The following is a 26,426-nucleotide window of genomic DNA, read 5'->3' on the forward strand; positions in this document are numbered from 1 at the left end:
AGAATTGATAAATTATGTGTAGCATAATACAGTGGTGTGCGATATTGATGTGAAACACAGTAAATATATAAATATTCTAAGTTAATTTAAGCTCCTCATAGGTTTTCGGACTCATTTTTCCCAGGCTAAGAAGTAGTTTGGTAGAAGATGTCTAGCTCGCTCCACATCCAGCCTAGTTTTACGTCACATGATCATTCTAAAGCAGCCAATGCAGTTTGAGTTTGCCGTTTTTTCACAATGTTATTGACAGCTAAACAGCTAAAACTTTGGCACTTTTGCTAATAAACCTTTTTTGTAGTGGGGGTTAAATAATACATTTCAGAAGAACCGTATGTAAACCATTGACTGCTATGGTGACTTATGCTGTAGAATCATTATCTGGCTTCAGCGCACTTGAGGGACAGTGATACAAATTTTTTGTTTCTAGTAACCAAATAATGGATCATGTGATCCATCATCACTTCGGAGGATTGTTCTAGTAGTTTTAGACAAAAGAGCTTGCAAAAGGTTTAGATTTGATTTTAGAAGAGTTATTTGCATCTGAATTCTCTCTCTTATAAAAAAAAAATCAATGCGACAAAGGGCATGTTTACAAATGTCATTTTTCTAGACCCGGGAGTGCTTGCTTTGACAATTCTGTATGTTGGGTCAAGTACAAAAGCTAGAAAACGGTCATCTGGTACTGTCATCTGATCCTCATGAGATTGGTGATCTTGGGTGATCTGTGCCAAATGCGCCAGGTATTGAGGCTAGGTAGGGGTGGGTGATAAGGCTCTAAAATAATATCACAATATTTTATGGTATTTTCACGATAACAATACTTTTGGCGATATGACAAAACACTGAATTAGAAAAATTATTTTGAATTTTATTATTGCATGCAATATAATAAGGCTAACTGAGATATAATATCTCCATATATCCAAGATTAAGTAAAATAAATAAGACTGGACAGATATAATCTGTCTCGAGTAGATATATAATGGCAAATTAGAACAGTGTGAATTTTTCTTTTGCTAAAAACTGCAAAAAAGTAGAACCCAGATGTGATAATTAGGGGTGGGTGATATGGCACGATATTTTAGGGTATAATATCGTTCACAATATTAAAATCCTTTAGTGATATCACGTGCGATACGATGTGGCACACCCCTAATCCACGGTTCAGGAAAAGTTTTTATGTGTGAAAACAAACCAGCAATAATGAGCCCCACCCCCCAAACATGTCCAGAATCAGTCCATGATGTGGGGTTATTTACTTAGAACTAGTGTCAAAATGTTCTGCAGCCAATGATGTTTTCCACCCACATGTATTAATGCTTTAAATGATGCAAGCTAGATAAGACATTTATATAAACCTGCGGAATTGTCAGGAGTTCTACTGAAATTTATACAAACATAATATAATGGGCAGTTTTGACCTGAAGCGTTTTCCTTCAGACGAGCATCTAAAAATAGGCTATCATTTTCAAACTTCTCAAACACTTCTCAGCACCCCACAGGAAGAAACACACACAGCTAACATCATCACGCCGTGTGTGTGTGCTGTTTCAGGCTGGATTTGTTAGAGCATTGGCTTAATCTGAGTGTTGATGAATGCAATCATAGATGTGGCTAAAGCATTAGGTGTGTCGACGGCTGTCTGACACATTCTGATGATGAGCTTTTCAGCAGTGTCGAATAATAACGAGCAACCTTGAGGACCACAAGAGGCCACAATGTACTGGCAGCTGCAGAATAAATGAGGAAATGTTCAGAAACGCTCCAATTTTATTCAGTGGTGCCTCAAAAGTCTGTGGATGTTACCTTACCTTGCTGCAGGCTTGCTAAAGCATAAATCACTTTTTTGTGAAAAACATGCAGTCCACACACGCAAGTAAAATTTGTATCATACAAACAAAAAATCATATATCAATACCATCCAGAACTGGTGAAATGTTTCATGAGCCCATGTTTCATGAGTCATGTTTTCCAGTATAGAATCATGCCTGTGTTTAGTGCGGTGCCTCCTGGTGACCGGAAGACCACCAGCATCCACTATTCTCCAGATTCTCCAGATGCTTTTCAAAGATATCATGTACTCCAGAATAAGTTTTAAGTTGTTTAAGTTTTAACTGTTGAACATTTTCTAATATTGTTCCCCAGTTTTAGACACTTGGTGAACCTCTGCCCAGCTTTGCTTTTAAGAGACCCTGCTTCTCTTAAATACTCATTTTATACCAAATCATGTTTTTTTATTACATATTGCAGAATATGCAGATGCTCCACCATATGAACAATGTTTGTTATGGAAAAATTAAGATAAATACCATGGAATCCTCTGAACATCTTTTGCATTCTCATTTGCAATTCTCTTTGCACTGCTGTTGGTGTAATGTGTAATGTTTTGTTTATTATGATGACTTGCACAGCAGGAAACATAAAAAAAGAGAACTACTCCACATATCTTGTTCATACTGTCAACTGTCAATGAATCAATGAATGAATCAACCTTTATTTTGACTCATTTTCAGTGTAGCCTAGCATTTACAAAAAACAGAGATTGAAAGAATTTAATTTCTGTAGATAAGAACAACAGAGGAAAATAAACATACAAGAAAATTTAAAAACAAAAAGTAATATTGAATAAATGAGAGTTAGAATAAGATGAAGATAAAATAAATATTAAGATAAAGCTAAGAAAACAACGTGGGGTAAAATCAATCTCCAGACACACATACAGAAATAGAATCCGCTTTTCCTCAAGCTGTCAGATTGCATCTGTCTTGTTTCTTGATTAATAAAAAAAAAAAAGAAATTAAAGGATTCTAAGAAGGTAGAATATTCTGGTAGCCTTTGAACTCCTCTTAATATGTGAAGAGTCATCTGGTGGTGGGCGCTTAGCTTCCGCTCTATCTGGGAAGTTCATGATTCAGTTTGCTCTCAGGTAGACATGAAAGAGCCTGCGAGCGTTGTGCCCTTAAGCAGCCCTGCAGGGCACAAGCTCACCAATTAAACATTAATGCATCTCAATGAGCCACTCTATTCAGTTACAGCACCCTCTGGAGATGGTGAGGTGTATTGCAGGCAATGTGGTCCTTGGGGAGATTCCATTTAATAGCATATTTTAAATGCCAAGTTTTAATTAAATAAAAAAAAGGTTAAGGGGTCAAACCTTATAAATAGTTGGACTATTTTTCTATGAGTTTTTTTTTATATGGTAAACTCTTAAGATTGATTTCTGTTCCTTTGCGAGAATCTATTTAAAAGCATCTTTGTGCCCCACGTAACCTGGAACTAGTGACCCCTACCATGCCACGTCACTCCACGCCACACTCATTCTGTTTTCCCCTCCCATCCTCTCGTTCTCTCAACTCGTGTCGTAAGTAAGTAAGCAAGCTGCGGCCTGTGACTCCACCACCCGAGTCTTCTGGGGAAGGAACTAATGAGCTGCAATGGGGCCTTGGCACCGTGCCACTGCAACTGTGGCAGCTTGGCACAGGCTGTGCCATATTAGCAACAGTGTTATTAAACATTCATCTCTCATTTATTAATGATTAATACACAAGCTCACACGGACAGGTTTAGGCAGAGTTATGCTCCGCATGTTCAAGGGGGGAGGGGTTTTATGGGGATGAGGTGACGGCAGCAGTGGAATGTTAGCACATGGCTGTAGATTTCTACAGCTGCCCCAAGAGCCCTACGGCTTTCGTACTGGTCACTGAGAAGAGAGCGACACCACAGCGAACGCAGATGGAGAGGGAAGATGTGTGAGTAGTCACTTGTGCTTTAAGGCCTTGGTCATTGATCCCAAGTAATGCAAGGTTACCTCATAACCTGTTAACCCTTTAACAGTCACATTAAAGCCCTGCTCTGACTGGATAAGTTTTACCTGGGGTGTTAAAAATAATTATCACTGGATATCTTCAGTAATGTTATTTCTTACTGGATGCAATGTGTCATTTTTACTGCACAGTGTGTGAGCATTTCAGTAAATATTGTAGAGCTTTTAACCCCTGAAAAACTATGTAAATAATTATCTGTGTAATTTTTTATTTTTTACTGCGTTTCAGAAGCACAGACAATTTATGTATGTGTTTAGTTTCGTTTTGCACGATACAGATGCAAAGAATGTTTTTTTTTTTTTAATCCTATTTTCTCCCCAATTTACACAACCAATTACCCAACCCACTCATTAGGACTGCCTATTACTAGTGATGCCCCAACACCAGGAGAGTGAAGCCTAGTACATACCTCCTCCGATACATGTGATGCTGATGCATCAATACCGAGTAGCATCACAGCACGCTCGGAGAAAAGCGCAGCGACTCTGATACATCAGCTCACAGAGGCCTTACACTGAGCGACATCACCCTTTGGAGTGATGTGGGGAGAGAGTGCCATCTACTCAGGCAGAGAGAGCAAGGCCAGTTGTGCTCTCTTAGGGCTCTGGTAGCTAATGGCAAGCTACATCAACAGGATTCAAACCAGTGATCTCCTGATCATTGTGGCAGCGCTTAGCCTGCTGGACCACTTAAAGCCCTCTGCAAACTTTAGTTGTCTAACAACATACAAACCTCAAATACAGACAACAAGCTAAACCACCTGGAGTACTTTGGCAATGCCATAGCACCATACTACCTGGGATATTTTGCAACATTAATGTGGGTTTCAATAAAGTATTTATACATCTACCAATAAATTCAGCCAGCCAGCAACACCACAGCAACAGCTGTTTGGCTGTGGCAACTACATTGCTTGTACAGTCATCTTGCGCTTCCCTCAGGAAATGTACTTGTCATGTCAACATTTGTTGTTGTATTGTGAGTTTTGCAACCTGAGCCTTCCACCAGCACCAGGCTTTTTAATGTTTCTTGTTTCAGCAAAGATAAATTGCATATTTATCTTTTTTTTTTTTTGTCACCTCGGTTTCTGCTGAAAAGTAGAAGCAGTTTAGGATGTTTGAAGGTTGAATATATCAGCACTGTATCAGTTGTGTACCAGATTTCTCCTTTGTTGGCATTTTTGTATGTATATACATGAACGAGGGAGATGCCTTTAAATGTCCCAACAGATTAGAAAATCAGAGCGTATCTCACACTTAGCATCATGTCTTCAACGATATACACATGATTGCTAATCATACACTAAAGGACTTATATTGAAGATATAAGATTATATTGAATGTACAGAATTTTTAATAGAATATTATGTAAAAAAAATGCAGTTGATATAATTTGTAATAATTATAATTGTATTTAATTTCATTATCATATACAGTGGGTTGGGGTAGCAGTTTAAAAAAAAAATGGAAAGTGACCGACCCCCTTGAAGTGGCCCTTTGAGGTGTTTTCTTGTGAGTGAGGCTGAACCCTGGCCATGGATGGTTGGATGGTTAGAATTGTCAGTGCGGACAAAAGACGGCTTTGGCAGAAATCATCCACATTCAGTGCAGGAGACACCACACACATCCCATAGGTCAAGTAGAACCACCTTGGGGATCCACGGGACATGCCAAATGTCATGGGACCTAAAAATAGATATTTGGTTCCTGCTGTTGGCTGAAGCCCATTCACTCCACTTACTCTGGAGGAGACGCCCAGTTTCATTCATAAAAATCAAACGTTAAAAAAATGTTAGAGGGACCCTGATCAGCGCAGGAAATCGATTGGAAGGTTAAGGAATGACTCACTGCTGCTTATCTGCGCAGCAATTGCTTCTGAGTCACTTCCGGACAAGGAAATTGTTTTTGATTGGAAATGTGATGGAAGGGTAAAATCAGGGTTCAAATTGGGCTGAAAATCACAGTGTGATGTAATCTTTGTTTCTTTAAACTGATACTATGTTTTTTTGTTTTGTTTTTAGAGTCAGTAAATGTAATGTTTTGTGTAATCCTCCCTTTTTTCTGATCACTTCTTAAACTGTTTCTTCTCTGTCTCTTTTTTTCTCTCCAGTTACCTAGATAGTTTAGATAGGATTGGTGCTGCAGACTACCAGCCCACAGAGCAGGACATTCTGAGAACCCGAGTGAAGACCACTGGGATTGTAGAGACCCACTTCACCTTCAAGAACCTGCACTTCAGGTATGCCACTTTAAAATTCTCTCTATTTAAAATATTGTACTCTAACTCTGCATTGATAGTAACTGGGATGTCTGATTCTGGTCTAAGTCCAGCATCATTTGCTGGAAATTTCCCTTATAAACGTAGCAGTTGGTAGACAAAATGCTCAAACTGTGCTATACTTCTGGCCTCCAGAGCCAGAGCTTCACACCTGTTCAGTAACACAATTTTTAATTACATGTTTACAATATCGGCAAGCTGTAGCCCTTAAGATTAACACCTTGATGAAACCCGCTCACCTGCTGAAATGCGTAGATCCATGAGTTTGCAGCAGACCTAATGCTTCTTCTGCCTTCATCATAGAGTTATTCTTCTTCCTTTTGCATGTAGGTGTCGTCTAAATGAGTATCCACCTCAGTTCCAGAGAAATCATAACCTTGCATATCTATGATTGCTTCGATAGTAGTTTTAGTTACTTAGTTACAGTACTATAGAACACGTAACAAGTACTATCACATTTTTCTAATTGTGGTTTAAGTATAAAGATTCAAGAGATGTCTAGAGAACTGATATTGTAACTTTTTTTTCTGAAAGGAACAAATCAATCATTTGGATGACCTTTAGTATCACAGTAGTATATTTTTAGTACGCATTTGTGAAGAAGGACTTCCGGGCTGAGAATCCAATCCCCTTTATTTTAGACCGCCGTGCTTGCTATTGCAATCAACCTTATAGAATGAATGCATTTATAGTAACATGATTATCTGTAAGCGAATACACCATTAACCTTGGCAAAGGTTGGATATGAGGGGATCGGATGTAAATGTTGATACATGCATCTTCTTCTCCCTCTCTTTGTTCTTCGTTTGTCTGAGCTCTTCTTCAGCTGCTGCTTCACATTTGCGAGCCCTCGCTCACCTTCTCACTTAGTAAATCCAGCTCTATAAACGAAAGAGACTAAAATAAATGTGTTAATTCGGGCAAAAAACTGACAAGAGCTGTTCTGCAGGCTGTAAAAACACAGCATGAAACTCTCACCAGCTGAAATTCTCTCACCACTGGCCTAGATACTAGCCGTACTGTACAGAATAGGGTCAGAGACCACAGTGGACAGGCACCAGGAGAAAGCATCAACTAAATTTGTGCGCTGGAATAATTAGTACGAGGTGTGGAATACATTTTTTTGTACGGTGGCTTATTCAGGAGCGTATTGCTGTAGAAAATGGAATGAATCGCTTACTTTTTTTGGCCTGATTCAGCAAATTAAGTTATTATTGAACTCATGTATGAGGACACAGAGCACAATATGTTCAGTGCGTGGTGTCCCCAACTAGAAGTACTTAAGGAAACACTTGAGAAAAGTTCTTCTAGCCTACTTAATAGAAGTAAATTCTGATAGTGAATACTGAAAGTCTTAAAATTGCATGAGATATTATCTAAAAACTGCCTCAGTAAATGTTCTCATGTGAATTAAAAGTAGGAATGAACAGGAATTAAATACCAACATATATATCACAATATAACAGTGGTGACTTGGCGGTTAGAGCACCAGACCATCAAACTTAGGTTTGGCAGGCTGCCACTGCAGGGCCCTTGAGCAAGGTCCTTAACCCTCATTGCCCACCGCTCTGGGTTTGTGTGCTCACTGTCCACTGTGAGTTAACTCTGAGTGTACTTACTGGTGTGTATATGTGTGTGTGTTCAGTGCACAGACTTGACTTGACTTAAAGGCAGAGGCTAAATTTCATCTGTGCCCAGCATGATATGGTATATATGGTTTTCTTGTTTTCTTATCTACAGGTGTTACAATATTAACAAGAACCACATTAAGCCAGCAGCTGTATGTCTGTTATATAGAGTAATATTCAGGCATAATAGTGTTCATATACCATATTACATCACAGAACAAGACATATTCTTTCTAAAAGTGCAGTGCCAGCGATATTGTTAGTGAGCAATCCAGCTTGGAAAACCAGTTAGCATCCCAACTAATTTATTCCAACACTGAAATTAGTATTAGGCATGTTGCTAATAAGTTTATGTATATCTGCTTCAGAGAGTTCTATCCTTTTGGCAATACTTCTAGACAAGCTGCATGGGTTTAAGGGGGTACTTAAATTTAACATAGCTAAATGTATTTATTAGAAAATGAGTACAAACATTTGGTCAAATTAATATTATTTTTTTTAGTATTTAATTTTTATTTATTTATTTATTTTTTTTTGCCTGCTTCTGCCTTCATATTGAAATTGAACTGAATCACAGTGCACTCACACCAGGATTTGTTTTATTAGAACTGCTAAATCTGCTAATCTGCTAAACCTGAACACACCCTGAAATGCTAGGGCTTAGATCTAACATTGAGAGAGATGTGAGCAGTAATAACATGGTGGAGGTTTCTACTTTTCTTATGTAACTCATCACATCCCACCTGAGGGGAGTGCACTGCAGAGCATGTGGTGTGTAGTGGGAGAGTTTACAATCATGCTGTGTCATTTCCTCGCAGGCTGTTTGATGTGGGAGGTCAGAGGTCGGAAAGGAAGAAGTGGATACATTGCTTTGAGGATGTAACCGCCATCATCTTCTGTGTGGCTCTGAGTGGATATGACCAGGTGCTGCACGAAGATGAGACCACGGTGAGTTCCACACAGATCACTCACTTCTATATATGCTCTCAGATCTGCTGTGAATACACTGCACACAGTTTATCATAGGTAATTAAAATTATGTAAATTATTACATATTTAATCATATATATATAGATTTTGACAAATTAATTCTACAAAAAATCTTATTGTTTAGTATTTGTTAGGAAATAATACTGAAAATGCTTAAATCTTAATTTACAGCTTGTTCTTTGTACTGATGGACACAGATACCACAGAAACCCTATACAGCCTCAAGTACAGTCAAATGATACAACATGCAGTGTTGTAAATAAGTAACTTTATCAAAAGATGCACTATTAAACAAAGCAGACCTTATCAACCAACAAACAAGTTATTTTCATTTATTTAAAGTGCAAAGTTATTATAATCACCCACTCGAAAAAGCAACTATGCTGTTTAAAATTGGTATATAATTCAATAATGTTGCATATATGTAACATAACTGATTTCCACATAGTTGTAAAGAAATTTGGGTCAACCCATCTTTAAATTCTTGCAATTCAAAGATAAACATAAACTTGATCACAGTTTAAAGCAGAAGGAACTGGTACTGGATTAAAACATCCTTCCAATGTGACACAACCACCGTCATGTTTTATTATCAGAATGGTGGTTAAACTCTAATATGTAGGGAACGGACTATTCTCAAAATGTTCAAAAATTGCCCAGGTCTATTTTTATTATCAGTGTTATTTGCTTCCCACTCATGCCACTTCTACCCAGTCCTTTTCTTACTGTGAAATCAAGAATGTTGACCTTAGCATAGGCCAGAGAGATCTGCAGCTCTATGAATGCAGCACTGCTCATACAAGCAAAGCTGTAACTGTTCGGTGAATTTGCTGTTAAATTCTGAATATGCTTTTTGTATAAATGTTATATTTATGTTTGGGAGTAAGGGTAGATCATTATAATAAAAAATAATAATAATTAGCTTTTGTGGGCTAATTTAAACATATTTTATTATCTGGAATTCATATAAAAATAGCCTTATTATAGTGGGTGGCAAAAAGTTAAATATTGTACATTTCTCTTTTTAAACAACCAGGACAATCAAGCTTTAATCTGATGCAGAAACAATTATTTTTATTGCATATTGCAACATACAAGCGTCAAACTTCTCTCTTCAAATTGTATTACGAAGGGACAGTCATGTGGTCCAAGCACAATGCTCCATCATGGAGCCAGTTACCATGATCTCTAAATGTTAAATGTGCAGTTTCAGAAGGAGATTTTTGGGGAATTACTTAAATTAATTTTGAATATAGAGTATAATGCAGTTTTAATGTTAAATTAAATGTTAAATGGTAAAATTAAAGCTTTCTCAGAGGAACAGTGCTGCTGAACTTCATGAGAGACTGTTTTCTGAACATATGCCTGTACTAGTATATAATTTAATCATAGAGGAATTTGGTATTATAAGAAGTAAATGCTTTTTCACAGCACTGTCTGTCATTGCTCAGTGAAAATGAGCAATTACTTCAGTCTTAAATAAAGAGCTTTGAATTGTTAGACGTTAGACTGCACCATATGTTACAAATTAAACTGAGAGTGAGTGAAACACACATTTGAAATGGAGTTAAAGAAAAAAAACCTATTGACATTCTTAGTCTTTTGCTTTTCTCTTAACTGTTACTAACAGAAGGGCACTCACATGGGCTACACCATAGGTAACACATTGACTCAACACAGAAGTATAAACCAACCTTAAGTTTGAGAATGACACTCCACCCAATTAATACCTGCTGGTCCTCTTGGGGCCTTTAATACATTAAAGAACAGAGTAAAAGGGGGTTCAAGTGTATGGTCTGTAATTTTCAAACTACAAAGTGCTTCTGTATGGTTAGTGTAGCTGAAAATAAATGCTAAAACGAGTGCAGAAACAAGGAGGTAGTAACAATATTCTAATGTAAATGTGATCTATGTATATATGCACAAGCCTGATCAAATTTACACAAGCCACACCATAACATATTGATATCACTGAGAGAAATTGTATTAAGGTCTGTTAACTGTTAACTATACAGGAGATGGAAGCAGTCACTATAAGCTTTATTGTTTGTTTCTTAATTTATTCTAAAAACATAACAGACACAATGCTACTTACACTTTCACTGCGCTCAATCATTCCCACACATTCTTCTTACCTTACTTTTGCAACAGTCTTCTGTACTCTATCTTTTTCTTTCTTTCTGTTTCTCTTTTTCTCTCTCTCCCTCTCTCCATCTCCTTTCCTCCCTCTTGCCCTCTCAAACACACTCACTCACTCACACACACACATGCATATCTCTTCTCACAACTAACACCAAATCCACGTCCCTGTTTGTGATCTGCATGAGGCTGTGTGACTTTTTGACTACTGTTTCCCTCTGGATCCGTGCTATTATTCCTCGCGCTTCAAACCCTGGAACTGTTCTGCCTGTTCTTCGCTCTCCCTGTGAAGACAGTATGTGTTTATGGGTGGGTGGGGAGATGTGTTGTGATATGACGCCTGTGTGGTCACGCCGACCTTCTCTCGCGGCTCCCTGCCGCCTCCTCTGCGTCTCCGCCTCTCCCTCCGATCGTCTCGGCTCTTCTCCTGCCTCATCTCTCGCCGTCGGCTCTGCTCTCTAACCAATCGCCAATCACAAAACCTCAAAACTGGTTCTGCAGACGACCCATCCGCCAGAACATGACTACAGGTATGAACTCTGCTTCCACTGCCACCTGCAATTCTTTAAATCTGTTAAACTAACACGAGTTGAAAGCAGCACTCTTTTCTTCGCGCTTGCACCTCAGTGTTATAATTATGAATCTTTTATCACTCTTTCAGCAGTGATGTTCTCGATGTTCGTGGTTAAAGGGGGGAGCAAGGGGATAAAAGTACACAACTTTTAAAATTGAGTAGATGTCTCTGAACTAGCTGTGAACGCTGAAGCACTAAATCAATTATGATTTGATCACTGAGTGTCCTCCCACTACTGCAGAAATGATGACCAGAGTGCCTGCTTCCAGCTACGCTGATTTGATATAATTATCCTATCCAGAACCATGTATTTAGCCTAAACATATAATCTGGAGAAATTAGTGTAAATTGTTCCCCACTCTGCTCCCATTATTCTATTATAGTTTATATAGAAATGATACGATATGTCACCTTGCCCTGGGGATGTGGCATTCTTATTAATGAATTCATATAAATGAATGAATAAATGAATGATTAAATTATTAATTTATTAAATGTATCTATGACTTCCTGTCTTTTCACTGTTATATGTCCATATTTACTATTCTCATAGCACATAATGAGCTGATCTTTGCTTGTGTATATGGTAAAAGTGCTGAATAAAATCTGACTGATTCTTCTTTTTTATTATATTTTTATCCTGCAGAACCGCATGCACGAGTCATTGAAGCTGTTCGACAGCATCTGCAACAACAAATGGTTCACAAGCACCTCCATCATTCTTTTCCTTAACAAGAAGGACATATTTGAGGAGAAAATAAAGAAATCACCTTTAACTATCTGCTTCCCTGAGTACACAGGTAAATTCTTCATCCAGCCAGAGGAGATATTCTCTCCATTCTGTCAGAATGAGGAATAAAGGAGCTTGAAAGAGATGAAAAAAGCTTAGAGAAAATCTAAACTCTACTCCCAGCAATTAGCTCTAAATCTCCAGCAAAGATCATGTTACTAGGAATCGCCCCCCCCTCTCTGTTTCTCTGGATGACAGCTTGTCCATTACCTGGAAAAGTTCCATGTTTTCTGATCTGGTTTCTAAAGGAATTCAGCCAAGTTGGCCACCCCTCCAACATTTTCATTCTGTACAAACTCACACCCCATCTCCTGCCACAGCATTACTGTAATATAATACTACCATATTTCATCAGCTTGCTACAATATCAGACTTGCAGCCTATTACATAATACATCATTTTTACACTCGTTTACAGATTTTCATTACATTTCTCTTTTGTTTACCCCCTCTGCACTGCTTTCATGCTAAATCTTTTGTTCCACATTTCTGTTCTCCAATGGCATTTTATTTTATTTATTTTTTTTTGCTCACTTTTCTTTCTTTTTTGCCACATCGTTTCTCCATCCTCCCACTGTACTTGGCCTTTCTTTCTGCCGCATCTTCATCTCTGCCGCTCCAGGCCCGGACACGTTCACAGAGGGGGTGGAGTACATCCAGTCCCAGTACGAAAGCAAGAACAAGTCCTTCCACAAGGAGGTGTACGCTCACACCACCTGTGCCACGGACACCAACAACATCCAGTTCGTCTTCGACGCCGTCACCGACGTAATCATCGCCAACAACCTGCGCTTCTGTGGCCTCTACTGACCAGGATTAGCTGGAGAACGCTGCACCTACTGCACTGTTCTTGGAGATTGTCATTCGTTCCTGTATTATTCAGTCTCCTTGTCCACCATTTTCAGTGATGGTAGATGGTAATAGAGTGAAATGGAATACTACCATTTAAGTCATTGTAAAAGGACAAGCTAAATTTTAATCCAAAGATCAGAACCTATTCAACTATTCTTGATGATTCATGTGTAATTTGTCACGTGTGCAGCTACATTCGAGATCTACCCACTCATTGGGCTGCTATAGAGCAGCTAAATTGAGCTGGTTCAGGAAGAATAGATGACTGAATCGAAATGCCAAACTAATAACAAATCCTCTAAGTGTCCCAAGCTTTCCCTTCTCGTCCCAAAATCATATCAATCCTGAATGATTCTTTGTTTGTCTGATTCAGAAGCCCGAAGGACACAGTCATCAAATTACATAATCAGATCATGCTATTGTATAGTGTATTAGTGTAAAGTAAAGTACGAAACACGCGTGGCACTATTTTGTCTAAAATGGCCATTGCTGCTGTGTCACTTGTACATGATGGTCCTTCAAAGCTCTGTGATATTTCAAGTGCCCCAGCAGATAAGATTTTATAGGTATTGTCAAGACTTGAATGTTGATGAAACTCTGCGGGTGACCTTTAAATGGCATTATCGTTACGTCCCACAGCTAATGCCAGGAGCTAGTCTACTACTAAAATAGTGCTGTCTCAATGTTTCGAGAGAAAAAAAAAAAAACTGGCAGGGTAGTCGATCTGTATTATAATCAGAGTAATTAGATTATTATTCACTATAACAGTTGTCATTCCACACACATCACACAACACATGACACAAGAAAGATTCACATGTATTTTCAGCTGCAACAGGAGTGATGAAAAAACACTTACTGCTTAGATAATAACTCCTTTGGTAAAACTCTAAATGCAGAACCTTTAACTAAGATATCAAGTTTGATCTGTGATGATCTGTGTCTCTTCACCTGTAATTATGATGGAAATGTGTGTGTACATACATATTACTCATCTTTTAGAGCTTCATCTTCTTCTTTTTTTTTTTTGAATGATAAATTATAGTGTATATAACTGTCTGAATATGTTCTGAAAGATAAATAGAGTAGTCTTTTTTATTATTAATTTGAGAACCAGTTCTGTCTAGTTTTGATCTGTACTAGGCTAGACCAGCCTTAAATGGACCATGTCTGACTGCCAAGCACGATCCATCTGTGTCAATCGGTACAGTTTAATCATAGTGTCAGATTGGCTCAGCTGGTGTGCCTCAGGTTGTGTGCTGTTTATTTTTGCCGTAGCTTATAATTTTGCCTGGTGCAAGCCTCCAATCAGGCTTTCTGTTTGTCCCCCCATATCTGCATGATTGCTCGTTCCAAAATGTATGTTGATAGGGCTGCCTTACCTGTCATCACAAGCCCTGGATTATTTGCTTGTGGAGCTTCAGGATTCCTTGGGGGGTGAATTTGGATTTGTATTTGTGGAGCTACGCTGCCGTTCAGTAAATGTAGGGCACAGTGCCATATTTGTCACAGATGTTTAGGTGTTTTAGATGCTAGGCTTTTCTCTATAGTTTTCTTGACCTTGTAGCACCATTGGGAGTATTATTTTCTCTACATTTTTAGGCCATTGTGAGCTAAACTAAAGGTAAGAATGTTTACACATATAGGAAAGTTTTGCCATTTAGGTACATAGAGTATAGACTTGTGAGTGGCAAAGTCCTGTTAACCTTGCTCTTACTGAGTGGGTAAAATGGCCTTTCCTCTCCCCCTTCCCCTTCCCCTTGACTTATTACAGTGCTAGGTAGTGTGCACATCTGTTGGTTGATGTAACAGAATTGGGAGCTAGTGTTCTCCTCCAAGCACAATCAGCTGTCCATTGTATTAAGGCACATGTAGTGTCGTGTGAACGTATATTCCAAACTAGTGGGTGGAAATTAAATAGTTTGAAATATGGAGAGAATTGTGATTAAAAAATCTACATTAAAAGAGCATAACATATTTCAAGTAAAAAACTCGGGCCTCCTTCCTTTGTCTGATGCAGTGCATCTGATCCACCCAAACTACGTTGGTCTGGATTACCCAAAAGCATTTCTTAACTGGTCAATATTATTTGCAGCCATTGGTGCTGAGTCAATTACAGAAGATCTTGGATTTCTTAAGGCAGTTATGCAATTAATAATAGTTACTAGCTAGGTTTTCGTCCATCGTTTTGAAAAGACATTTTTACAAAATGTAAAGTTTCTATCAACTACAGTGACACAAAGGGCGCTTTTCCACCGGCATGGTGCCGGTGCTGGTGCCAGGTTCCCAAATGGTTCTTTGCGTTTCCACCGCAAAATCACAGGTTCTTGGCCAGAAAAGCTGGCTCCATTCTGGCCCCAGCATATTGCTGGTCTGGAACCAGCGAACCTGTGACGCGTGCGGCCAAAGGGCGGGGCGTTGAATCAACAGTGGTCCACCGAGGACAGCAGCAAAAGTTTTAATAGGAGCTCGGGTTCCACCGTGGTGTTTTCAAATTGCCCCGCGACTTCTTTTGACGCCCACATTCACATACGTAGGGAGTGACTTCTTGAAGCAGTGGAAACACGGGCCGGTTCTTAAAAGGTTCACAGGAACCGGCTCCGGCACCAGCACTTTGTTGGTGGAAAAGAGGTAAAAGAAGCTCAAGATGAGGTAGGCTACAGAATTAAGTTATTCAACTTTAGAGTCTTTACTTGTTTCAGAATAATTTCTAGGTATATTTGCAGTACTTTTATGGATATTGTTGGGCAGGATGAGTAGTAGTCCACCTAATAATAACTAAAATCTGTGTGTAACCTCTATAACGTCCACCATACTTTTGGGAGCACAAACACACAGTTCTGGTAGAGGCATTTTTCTTGAGCTTTGGGTTTAGCATTTCAGAATGTATAACAACATTAAAAACATAAAAAATGCTGGGTCATAATTGGACATGCATTGGATCATATGGCCAGTCATATCCATGCAAGCTGGCTGCTTACACAGAGTATAGGGTTTCATAAGAAGTACCGGTAGTGTACTAGATAGTGGTAGAAAATTTAGCATGAGCTCAACTGTAAAGAATGAAATTAATGAAAGAGTGCATTTTTCCTATTGTTTTTTTTTATTTCCAGGATTTGGGTTTACCAATATTGTATCTTTTATTCCTTGTCTTAGCGGAAAATTATTTGGTTTGACGTTTTCCGAAGTCACAAAAACTTGGTGGATGGAAAACTGTGTAAGCGACTGCTTGTCGACACAACTTAACAGGAAGTCAGTGTTCTCCTGTATGTATGTTCAGCTATTTTGCATTAACAATTGGCTGAATACATGTGGCTAAATGTTTTGAAGGAAGCATGTGCTAGCCTTTACCACTGAAGCACTGGTAAAGTGGTGTGATGGGAAGAACGCTGCTTTCCCTGTTCTAAGTAAAAAAAAAAAATCATTTTAACTCGAATCTCTTGGGTGAAGTTTCTCCAGGAACAGATCTGGGACCCGCAGTGTACAGGCTGTTATTTTAGCCAGTGGTTTAAATGATGCTGGATGCATCTGTAATGTAATTGAGAATGTATTGTGAGTTGCTGTGGGTGAGAGCATCAGCCAAGTGCCGTAAACTTTAGTGTTCATGATGGGGCGTTCTGCTGATGATGCATTGTGCTGATATAAAAACTCAGTAAAAGAGTGTGTATAGTGTGTAGTATAGTACGCATCATTTTCGTGACGGACAAGTTGTGCATTCTGACTCAGTGTGCTCTCAGAGCCTCAGCTGGAGGCGTCATTATCACTCCCACTCCAGAGACAAAACAAACCCACAACCCCCATACCCATCCAACTGTGACACCGATTTCATTCCAACGCAGCGAACCTTCTCCTAGCTTCGATAACTCTTCTCCTTCAACATCGCTTTTTCAGTTAGATTTTTCTTTCTTTTTTTTTTTATAACTCTCAGCACTTAGCATGTTTTGTAAGCGTGGACTTGCAGCTATCCCTAATGTCAGTAAAATTTGTGTTTGCAGTTGAGAGAATGATGGCCTACGGTTTCGTGGTAAAGATAGAAGTCTGTTGTCAGCCCGTGGACTTGTGGGAAATGAAGTTTTTGGCCAGGGTAACGATATTTGTGGGTAATTGAATCAGCGCACTGCTGATTGACTAATAGCTGGTTGTTTTTACCGGGACTATAGCAGCTGCTGCTGTGGCCAGACTGCTGTCACTGTGCACTCTGATGTATAATTGGATAGAAATGATCTATTTGACATCATATTACCTACTGGAATGAGATTTTTCTGTGGTGGATAACACACTTACAGCAAGATTGAAACGGGACTGTGTGAAAATAAATAAAGTAGCTACGGGCAGCGACTCGTGCTCATGCTGTTTCGCAGCGTCCAAAGGTGCACAAATGTCTTTGATAGCTATCGTTTTTAGTCCTCCAGCACCTCGAAGGCACACTCTCTTCACTCGTGCCAAGTGCCAATAACGCTGTCATCAGTGGACACAGAGTGAGTTATATAACGAGACACTCGAGGCCTGTTTGGATGGTAGTTTTAAATAATGCTGTCTAGATTAGATTAGAGGAATCTGGATTAGAGAAATAATTAGTGCAGGTGTAAGTGCCAAAAGCAGAGTACCATCTGTCCTCTACTTTCATTCCAAAATCTCTCATTTCACCAACTAGATTTGTCAATTAGAAGTTGTAATACTACACCCAATTGTGTGTTTCAGGGTGTGATAGCAGTGTTTGTGTGGCTCTCTTTCAGGTTTTTTTTTTTTTTTTGTGGATCTGCTGTAGTTATTGTGTCTTTCACTGCCTTAATTATTTATTGAACAATGGAAGATGTGTATTTGCATTTGTGTATTTATATGAAATAAATGAATGAAGTGCCACTCAAAATTCAATGTGTGGGCTTTTTGTGTCTCAAGTCTCTACTCTTTTTTTTTTCTCTATCTTTCTCTGTATATCCCTCCTGTCTTTTTTTCTGTCTATCATGAACCTCGTGTTCACTCGCTCACACACACTGAATCTACTTGCTCAACGTACATTACATTCTCAAACCTGATATTTAAAAAGGGACAGCTTCCATTCTCCTGTATGCTCTTCCTTATGTTGTACCTTTGATCTTGGTCTAACTCCTTTTACTCTCATTTTCTGAGGCTAATCTTTTCTGAATTCCCCTTCTCTTGTCTATCCCTCCGTTCTGTTCTTCTCCTGCAGAATCGCATGCACGAGTCTCTTATGCTGTTCGACTCCATCTGCAACAACAAATTCTTCATTGACACTTCCATCATTCTCTTCCTCAACAAGAAAGACCTGTTCGCTGAAAAGATCAAGAAATCGCCCTTGAGTATCTGTTTCCCGGAGTATACGGGTAAGAACACCTCAGGATGCTCTCACATGCACATCTATGTTACTCAGATAGTGAGCAGTTGTGTTTTATAAGCTAGAGTGAACACATTGAACATTGAAATCTAAGCTGATGTAATTTAGTGTTCTGGCTGGCTAAAGAGCACAAGTGTAAAAAACAAAAAAACAGTTGAAGAGAGAGAAGTCAAGAATATTTGTTAAAGTTCCTTCAACAAATAAGTAAGATTTTTATTTTTACTTTGGACATCTTGAAATTGATTCCTGTGACTTGTTTTCCAGTTGGAAAACGGTCATGAAAATATGTTTAAATAGAAATATTAGAGAGATGCTGGAAAAGTGGTCAACCACTGAGACTGCATATTTCAGCCAATTATGCCCTTTGTTATTTATCATGACTGCAGATTATCAGATTTTTGCTTTATTATTTTTCCTCTTCATTTTTTTGTATTTTTGCTTTTCTGCTAGACTTTTACAGTGCAAATAATTGTTGGGTTTGACTATGTGAGATGGGCACAGTCAACCCTGATAATTTCTTTTCCACATAGCAACAGATTTTTGGACAATTTTGTCCCATAGGAACGGATGAGGGCACAGATTGGAGCACCTTTTCCATGCCATGATTATACAAAGACTTTGTAGTTACACACAAGAAACCACTTAGCAACGCCTAAGCAGCTACCTACAACACCATAAAATAACTGCTTTGCAATATCTTAGCAACCACTAAGCAACACTATAGCAACAACCTTTCACACTGACATCATAGCTTAGTATTTAAGATTTTAAATGGATATGTACCAGTAAATCACTACTAGTATTATACAAATATGCAGCAGGATCTGGGTATAAGGGAACATATACAGCACATGTAGTAGTAGGTGGTTTGGAATACATTTAAAACCACTTGATATTGAGAGTCATATAATGTGCTTATCGTATATGTATGTGCTAATTTATGGAAATCATAGAAAATGTCCTGGAAAATCTTTTCCTGACAAAAGTGGAAGCCCTGTGAATTATGGGTCTTTGGCTGGATATCCTTATTTAAGTGTTTATAGTCAAATTGTAGGTGGAAAATGGGGTAATAATCCCCTCTTAAAAACAGTATCCATTACTGTAAACTAAGCTAAGTTCATTTACTGTAAAAGCTACTGTATATGAGTTAAGAATATTTAGGATACAAAAGCCAAACAATAATTTTAAGTAAAGGAGATGACGTATTTTTGGAGCACAAAAATTCAAATCAATCACGAGTTTGATAGTGAGTCCTATTACTTGGGTTAGGAAGCCCTCTCTGTCTTATCTTGCAGTACGTTTAATAGAATGCATAATTTACATGTCCATTACCTATTTATGTTTTTAAATAGTTTGAATTCCATTGATTAGATTTTAGTTTGCATAGATACATAATATTATTGAATGTTATGTAGTAGTTAATAAAAGGGATTTCAGAAAGTTATAATAACAAAGATCAACTATTTAATGTTTTATTAATCAATGCATCTGATTTAAAAGGGCATTAAATACTGATTTTAACTAAACTCTTAGAAATGCTAAAGGTCACTCCAGCCTTCTGTCTGATCACTGAACAACTGTGTATCTACAGTATAATACATGAAATATTTTCCCAATATCTTCCCACCCCCCCTTCCCCCACTCAGTGTATATAGACACTGACATGCCAATAGTCATGGGATAGCAGTTTGGAAAGTTATAGTTATAGTTCAGTGGAAGGCTTGGGAGCAGCAAGTCAAGTCAGTTGAGAGATTCTAGGTTACAGACAAGCTTTATATCTACAGTATACCAAGTGCATATGTTGTTCCACTCTCTTACACACACACGTGCCCAGTTATCATATATTTTAAAATAAATTGTACATTCTGAATTTCGTGCAAGGGTTGGAAAAACAGAAGCTATAAAGAAAATATTAACTATTGGCATATGAAGAGGTTAGAGCCTGAAATATATGGTCTGGAAGAAACGCTGTACAGTTCAATGAAGCAAAGCAGATGGCGCTTCTATAGTCAATGGCTTCTGAAGCTCTGAACACACTGTGCCCAATAGATAGTGGGAGAGAGTGGGCTTTCTCTGTGTGTGTGTGTGTGTGTGTGTGTGTGTGTGTGTGTGAGAGAGAGACATGAACACACACTGGAATTGTTAAGGTACGGTGGTCATCTCAGGCCTGTCTGTAAGATCCTGTAGTGCCTGGGCCAAGCTTGAGCAACCATGGGGAAGAGATGAGCCCTGAGGGACAGCCGCCGTCCTGTCTGTGTGTCTCTCTCTCTCTCTTTTTCTCTCTCTCACACACACACACACACATACACGTACAAAAACACACCTACAAAAACACACACACTTCCCTGCTCTCCCCACTCCTCACAACCCCCTGCTTCTTATCTCTCTTACCACAGAGCTCATTCAGAGGCTGCCTATTACACCTAGCTCTGTTCTTCCAGCGTGATGATTGTGCTAAAGCAGGGAAAGAGAGATTGGCTTTAAAGGAAGGGAAAAAAATGGCCAAATGAAAGGATGGAGAGTGTGGTCTGGAGTGCGTATGACGTGAGCAGGTGTCGGGGAGAGCTCCAGGGAGATATCTATAGAGAGTCATTTAAAAAAAAACCTGATGTGATGTCTCTACAGAAGGGTGGGTTTCTGTCAGTCTCTTCTCCTGCTCATGGGAGATGGGCGAGCTGCCATCTCTTTCTTGCTCTCTCTCTCTCTCTCTCTCTCTCTTTCTCTCTCTCTTTCTTGCGCTCTGTAGATTACTCAAACTTGTTTATCGTCTGTTCAGTCATGTTCTCGCTTTATGCATTGGACATTCTATTTCCTGTTTATTTTCATATCTACTTCACTGCATGCAGCATAATTTCAACAATTCGGTGGAAATAACTGGTTATCTGTCAGTTTGAAGCATCTCAGCTCGATTGAAAATTGCTTGTGAGGGATGTACTCCCATCGGGCTTCACTCATCTCTCTTTTTCTTTTTCTCTCTCTTGTCCTTTCTCTCTCTCTCTCTCTCTCTCTCTCTTTTCCCCCTTCCTCTCTAACCTGCCCCTGTCCACAGGCCCCAACACTTACGATGACGCGGCTGCTTACATCCAAGCACAGTTCGAGAGCAAGAACCGCTCGCCCAATAAGGAGATCTACTGTCACATGACCTGCGCCACGGATACAGGGAACATCCAGGTGGTGTTCGACGCCGTCACCGACATCATCATCGCCAACAACCTGCGAGGCTGCGGCTTGTACTGAGCCCCTCCCTCTCGTCGAGCCACTTCTTTGGAAATGATTAAAATGCAAGTTGGTAAATAATAATAATGATAATTTTAAAATAGGCATATACATATATATAAATATATATATATAAAAATGTTTTTAGTTTGTCTTTCCAAGAGCTGCCAACAGAACTGATTTCTTATAGAAACCCAGCCTTTACCGTTTTAGAACAAAGTTGGGACTTTTTTTTCTTTTCTTTTTTTTGCTGTTTGATGTTTTATTTTCCCGTTTTTCCACTGTGTCTTTTTCTGTTGTTTTAACTACACAATCCTCATTTTTTGTTCTCTAAAATGTGTTTCTTTTACTATATTTTTATGTTTTTTGTTTATTGTATGTATATTTATTACGTGTATATCAGTCGGGGGGCTGGCGGTTACACGTTTTGCCTGAGTATACAACATTGCGGTAATGATGTAATGAGAAGAAAAAAAGACGACGATAGCTATATCAACGGCGTAGACAGCGACGCTAGACGTGAGCACTACAGTTAAAGTCAGTCGAGCCAAACTGCGGTTGTAGCGTGTCCCTGTTGTTCGGGTTTTTATCAGACTGGGTTTTCATGGCGATTCCATTCGTTCTGTTCAGCTGTTCAATGTTCTAGAGAAAGAAAACCCCCAGGATTTCACCCTACAAGCTTCTTTTCTTGTTTTTTTTTTTTGTTGAGTCTTGTTCACTCTTATTCTGTTTGTTCCTGTCACTGGGGTAGGCCAGCTTTATTCGCTGTGTATATCTGGGGCCATATAGCGTACGACTTTGAGCCCCCCTCGACCAGTCCTGATGATTGAAATTGTCATATCAGTGCCAACCTTCTGAGAATGACGGGTCTGGGAAATAGTTCTAGCGACACTAGATCACTATAACGAGAACCTATTAACACTGTCATGTAAGGAACTTCTACTTTTTTATTGTTAATTAATTTATTAATTTATTGATTGATTGTCTGTCCCACACTTCTTCTTCTCACTGACCCCACTCCCCCTCCGTACTTCGAGCTTCTGTCCTGCTCTCCCAGTTTCTCTCTTCTCCTAGACGTCCTGTTTTAGTTTGTCTCCAGGCTGGGTAATGGAGTCAGTCCTCTCTCACAGGTCCTGTCACACATAGCATGACCCTTCAGCCTTTGTATAAAGAAACGGCTACCTGCTTCACTTAGATAATGTTGAAAAAAATGACTAATAAAACCCACAAAAACGGCAAAAAGTGCAAAAAAAGAAAAAGAAAAAAGAAACAGCAGCAACAAAAAGAGAGCATCGTGTAAGCTGGGTTAGGGAGGAAGGGATTTGGGGGGAGGGGTGGGTGTGAGGAAAGTAGACAGTCACAACCAATGATATGGTGCCGTATGGGTGATGGTCATTGGGCTGTGTGTCGTTGTAGAAAGCTGTAGATCCTCTGGTTCTAGAATCTTTACAAGTAGACTTAATCCAAAAAAAGAATGGTTATGACAATAATAAACGATGATAATGAAGATGATAATAACAATATCAATGATGATGATTCTGTAATATTATTAAAAGTATATTTCTTGTGCTTTGTAGCTACAGAACATTTCTTTTTCTCTCTCCCCCTCCTTTTTTTAAAAAAAGAAAAAAAATTGCAAGGGTTCCCGCGATCCACTCTTAAACCGTTCTTACTGACCGATGTTGATGTTGAACTGTACCAATTCTTTTCTTTTCTTTCTTTTTTCTTTTTTTTGCCTGTTTGCCCTGCATTGAAGTGAATTTACTTAAGCCCAAATAATGGTATATGTATCTATTTTATATTTAGTTTTTGGAAGAACCACTTTGGCGCGCAGGCCCCGTCCCAGTGCTGGAGAGGGCGGGCCGATGCGTGTGGCTGTACAGATTTCATGCGCTTTCTCTTCCTCATGCAGTTTTTTTTTTGTTGGGTTTTTTGGGGGGAATTGTATTCAAAATAAAAAAACACACCTTCCAGGTCTGCATAGAAAAGCACAGCTCTCACTCAACACACGTAGATTTGGAACGATGTATCTCTCCTCCCTCTACCTGTCTTCTTAGTTTGACTTGAGAAAGAAGACGAAAAAAAAAAAATCTGAACTGTGTATAATGACACAAACCAGTTACGCTTTTGGATTTTCTTTTCTTCTTCCTGCCCTTCCCCTTCTCTTTTGTTTTCTTTCATCCTTTCTTTTTTCCTCTCCCAGTGAATGCTTTCTGTGCTGCTTATTTCTCCCTCTTCTTTAGTGAATGGTTGTTCTTTCATGTGGGATGTTCGTGCTGGAAAACCAATCGAATGTAGTGTTTACATTAAAAGCCACAGTTTTCATGACTACAACCTTCGGGTGCGCCGATGTGATTGTTCATCTCTGTTTGTCTGTTTTACTCAGAACTTTGACGTCAGGGTCGTCCAAACTCATCCGCAAACAGACGGCGTGGCTGCAGGTTTTCATTCTTAACAACCGACAGCTCACCTGATTCAACCTGTTTACTCAAATATTCTTTATTTAATCTTAAAACTACTGATCATCACATGAGCTTCTACTTATCTGGAATGAAGACATGCAACCACACCGGCCTTTTGCAGATAAGGTTTGACACCCCTGGTCTACATGGTTTATGGAAAAACATTAATTAAAGTATCGTATGCTCTTTAACATATCAGTTTGGAGAGCCAGCATAATAAACAAGATTACTATTATATTTCCATTTGTTACTGTTTTAACATAACAGGGTCCAAAACGGAAAAGTGAGTTTCATATTCTGCAGGTGTCACAGCTTTTGTAGCAGCCTTTCACAGTAAGAATCTATAGAAAGAGTCTTTCAGTTCTTGATTAGACGATTTTTTTTGTAAAGAAAGGCTTTTGATCTGTAAAATTCTTAAGTCAAGGGAGTGTGAGGGACATGGTATTGCATGGTCTTTTCATCTTCAGCATTTTTTTTTCTTCTTCCATTTTCTGACTCTTCCATGAAGGTCTTTAGGCCCTTTCACAGGTGGACATAAGTTCTGACTAGTTCTGGCCAAAAAAAAAAAAAACATCACATTTTTAAAACGAACGCACATATTTAACATTATCTTTTTCACGCAGTCAGTCCGAGAGTTGGATTATATTCAGACTGGCCAATCAGAGCTCTATTATCATGGTTACAGACCTAACAAATGGAAGCATGGAAACAGCAGAAGAACAGCCTGTCTTGTTCTAATCAGAGCAGAAAAGCCTGTAGGATGATCAACACAATGACATCAAAAATGCAGAGGTTATAGAAAGTATATTTCAGATCAAAACTAAAAGGCTCTGGACCTACATTCTTTGCATCTGGTTAAGTTTTTCCAGGAGCATTCTAGTCTGTTTGTTCTGCAGATCTGCAGGCTATAACTTCTCTGCTTCTCTCACTATTTAGTGCCTGTGTGGAGGAGGAAATAAAAAACAAGCAGACAATAAGAAAGAGAGAAATGGGAAAAGTGAAATGAGAGCTATAGAGGTTCTATCCCTGTTTACAGAGCACCGAGAGCAACAATGCTGCAGTTTGTGGGAAGGTTCCACTACATTAAAATTCCCAGAGGAAGAAGACCATACTAAGTATACCACACTCAGGATGGGCACAGATGAAATTTAGCCTCTGATTTTAACCCATTAGAACACGTGCACTCGGGGAGGGTTAAGTGCCAACAGTGTTAAGTCTGACAAACCCAGGTATCAAATCCACAACTTTGTTGTCGATGGTCTGGTGCTCATGGACCACTGCTCGTACATTTTTTCCGTCATAAAAAAAAAATTGTGTGTGCAAAGGCTTTTAGTTTGGCAGGTCAGGATGTCTCAGATTTATCAGTGAGGATCAAACCAGGTAGAATCCATTAATGTGAACTCCAGAGTCTATTGACTAATATTTGTGAAAGGGTTTTGCAGTCAGACCTGGGTTTTGATTTGTATTTCTACCAATACTTGGTAATAGCAATTCAATCTAAATTGTTTTTAATGTTCTAGATTCAGAACTTGACCCACACTGTTCCTGTTAACTGCCATCTCAATAACATTACCTAAAACATTGCTGTGCTGTCACATTATTACCTACTTTTTTGGGTGTCAACATTTTTTAAAAAAGGTGTTAAGACAAAAGCTTATGCCAGGTTCACTCTACACAACTTTCAAAGACATCATATCATTGTACTTTTCACAATATACAACTTCCTTTGTAAAAAGGAAGTATACTTAAAGCATTAAAATTATGTTCAAAGTAGGTAAAGAATTCTAAAAGTGCATTTTCAATTTAATATACTTTGTGAAAATACACATTACATATACTTTATCTGTATTTCCATAAAATGTATTTTTAAACAATGCTTTAAATGATGGGTTGTTTAGAAAATATATATAGTGGCATTAAATACTGCTTAAAGTGCAATTTAGGGTTTTTTTTTCTCCAGTAACATTAAGGTGTACACAATATGTGCATCAATAAGCAATGTAGTACATTTACAATTTACTTCAAGTGTATTAAAAAAGGTGTTTTAAGACACATACTTAAATCCACTTAGGTTTGCAGAAGTTGTATGAAAAAAGCACTCAAAAGCACAATTTAATACTTTTATGTTGTGTTTAAATATAGCTTAATCACAAATTAAATATAAGTTGCCATAGGCTGTTCCAAAACAATAAATTTAGTATGTATAAAAAGTATGTTCTTTTCCATGTTAAGCGTACTTTTAAACAAATATACTTAATACACTTTTTTTTCAAGGGTTGTCTTTTAGTTGGTAATACTGTGTCTGATCAGGGTCAAAAAT

The 26,426-nt window shown here is 38.6% G+C and overlaps 1 protein-coding gene across 3 annotated transcripts in view; it reads left to right on the forward strand.

Moving 5' to 3' along the window:
* gnao1a (guanine nucleotide binding protein (G protein), alpha activating activity polypeptide O, a) overlaps window positions 1-23,978 on the forward strand; it is a 113,597-nt gene extending 89,619 nt beyond the window's left edge. The window contains exons 5-8 of one of the 3 annotated variants that reach the window (XM_022679723.2): window positions 5,934-6,062; window positions 8,548-8,677; window positions 12,079-12,232; window positions 12,844-17,942. In XM_022679723.2, coding sequence (XP_022535444.1) covers window positions 5,934-6,062; window positions 8,548-8,677; window positions 12,079-12,232; window positions 12,844-13,031 — 601 coding nt within the window. In that variant the 3' untranslated portion in view covers window positions 13,032-17,942. Of the gene's footprint in view, window positions 1-5,933; window positions 6,063-8,547; window positions 8,678-12,078; window positions 12,233-12,843; window positions 17,943-18,263; window positions 18,418-21,477 lie in introns of those variants that run through there. The other 2 variants (XM_022679724.2, XM_022679722.2) reach the window with 2 other exon arrangements.
* Window positions 23,979-26,426: the final 2,448 nt, after the last annotated feature.

This window comes from Astyanax mexicanus, chromosome 9 (assembly GCF_023375975.1).
Source record: "Astyanax mexicanus isolate ESR-SI-001 chromosome 9, AstMex3_surface, whole genome shotgun sequence".
Classification (NCBI taxonomy): Eukaryota; Metazoa; Chordata; class Actinopteri; order Characiformes; family Acestrorhamphidae; genus Astyanax; species Astyanax mexicanus.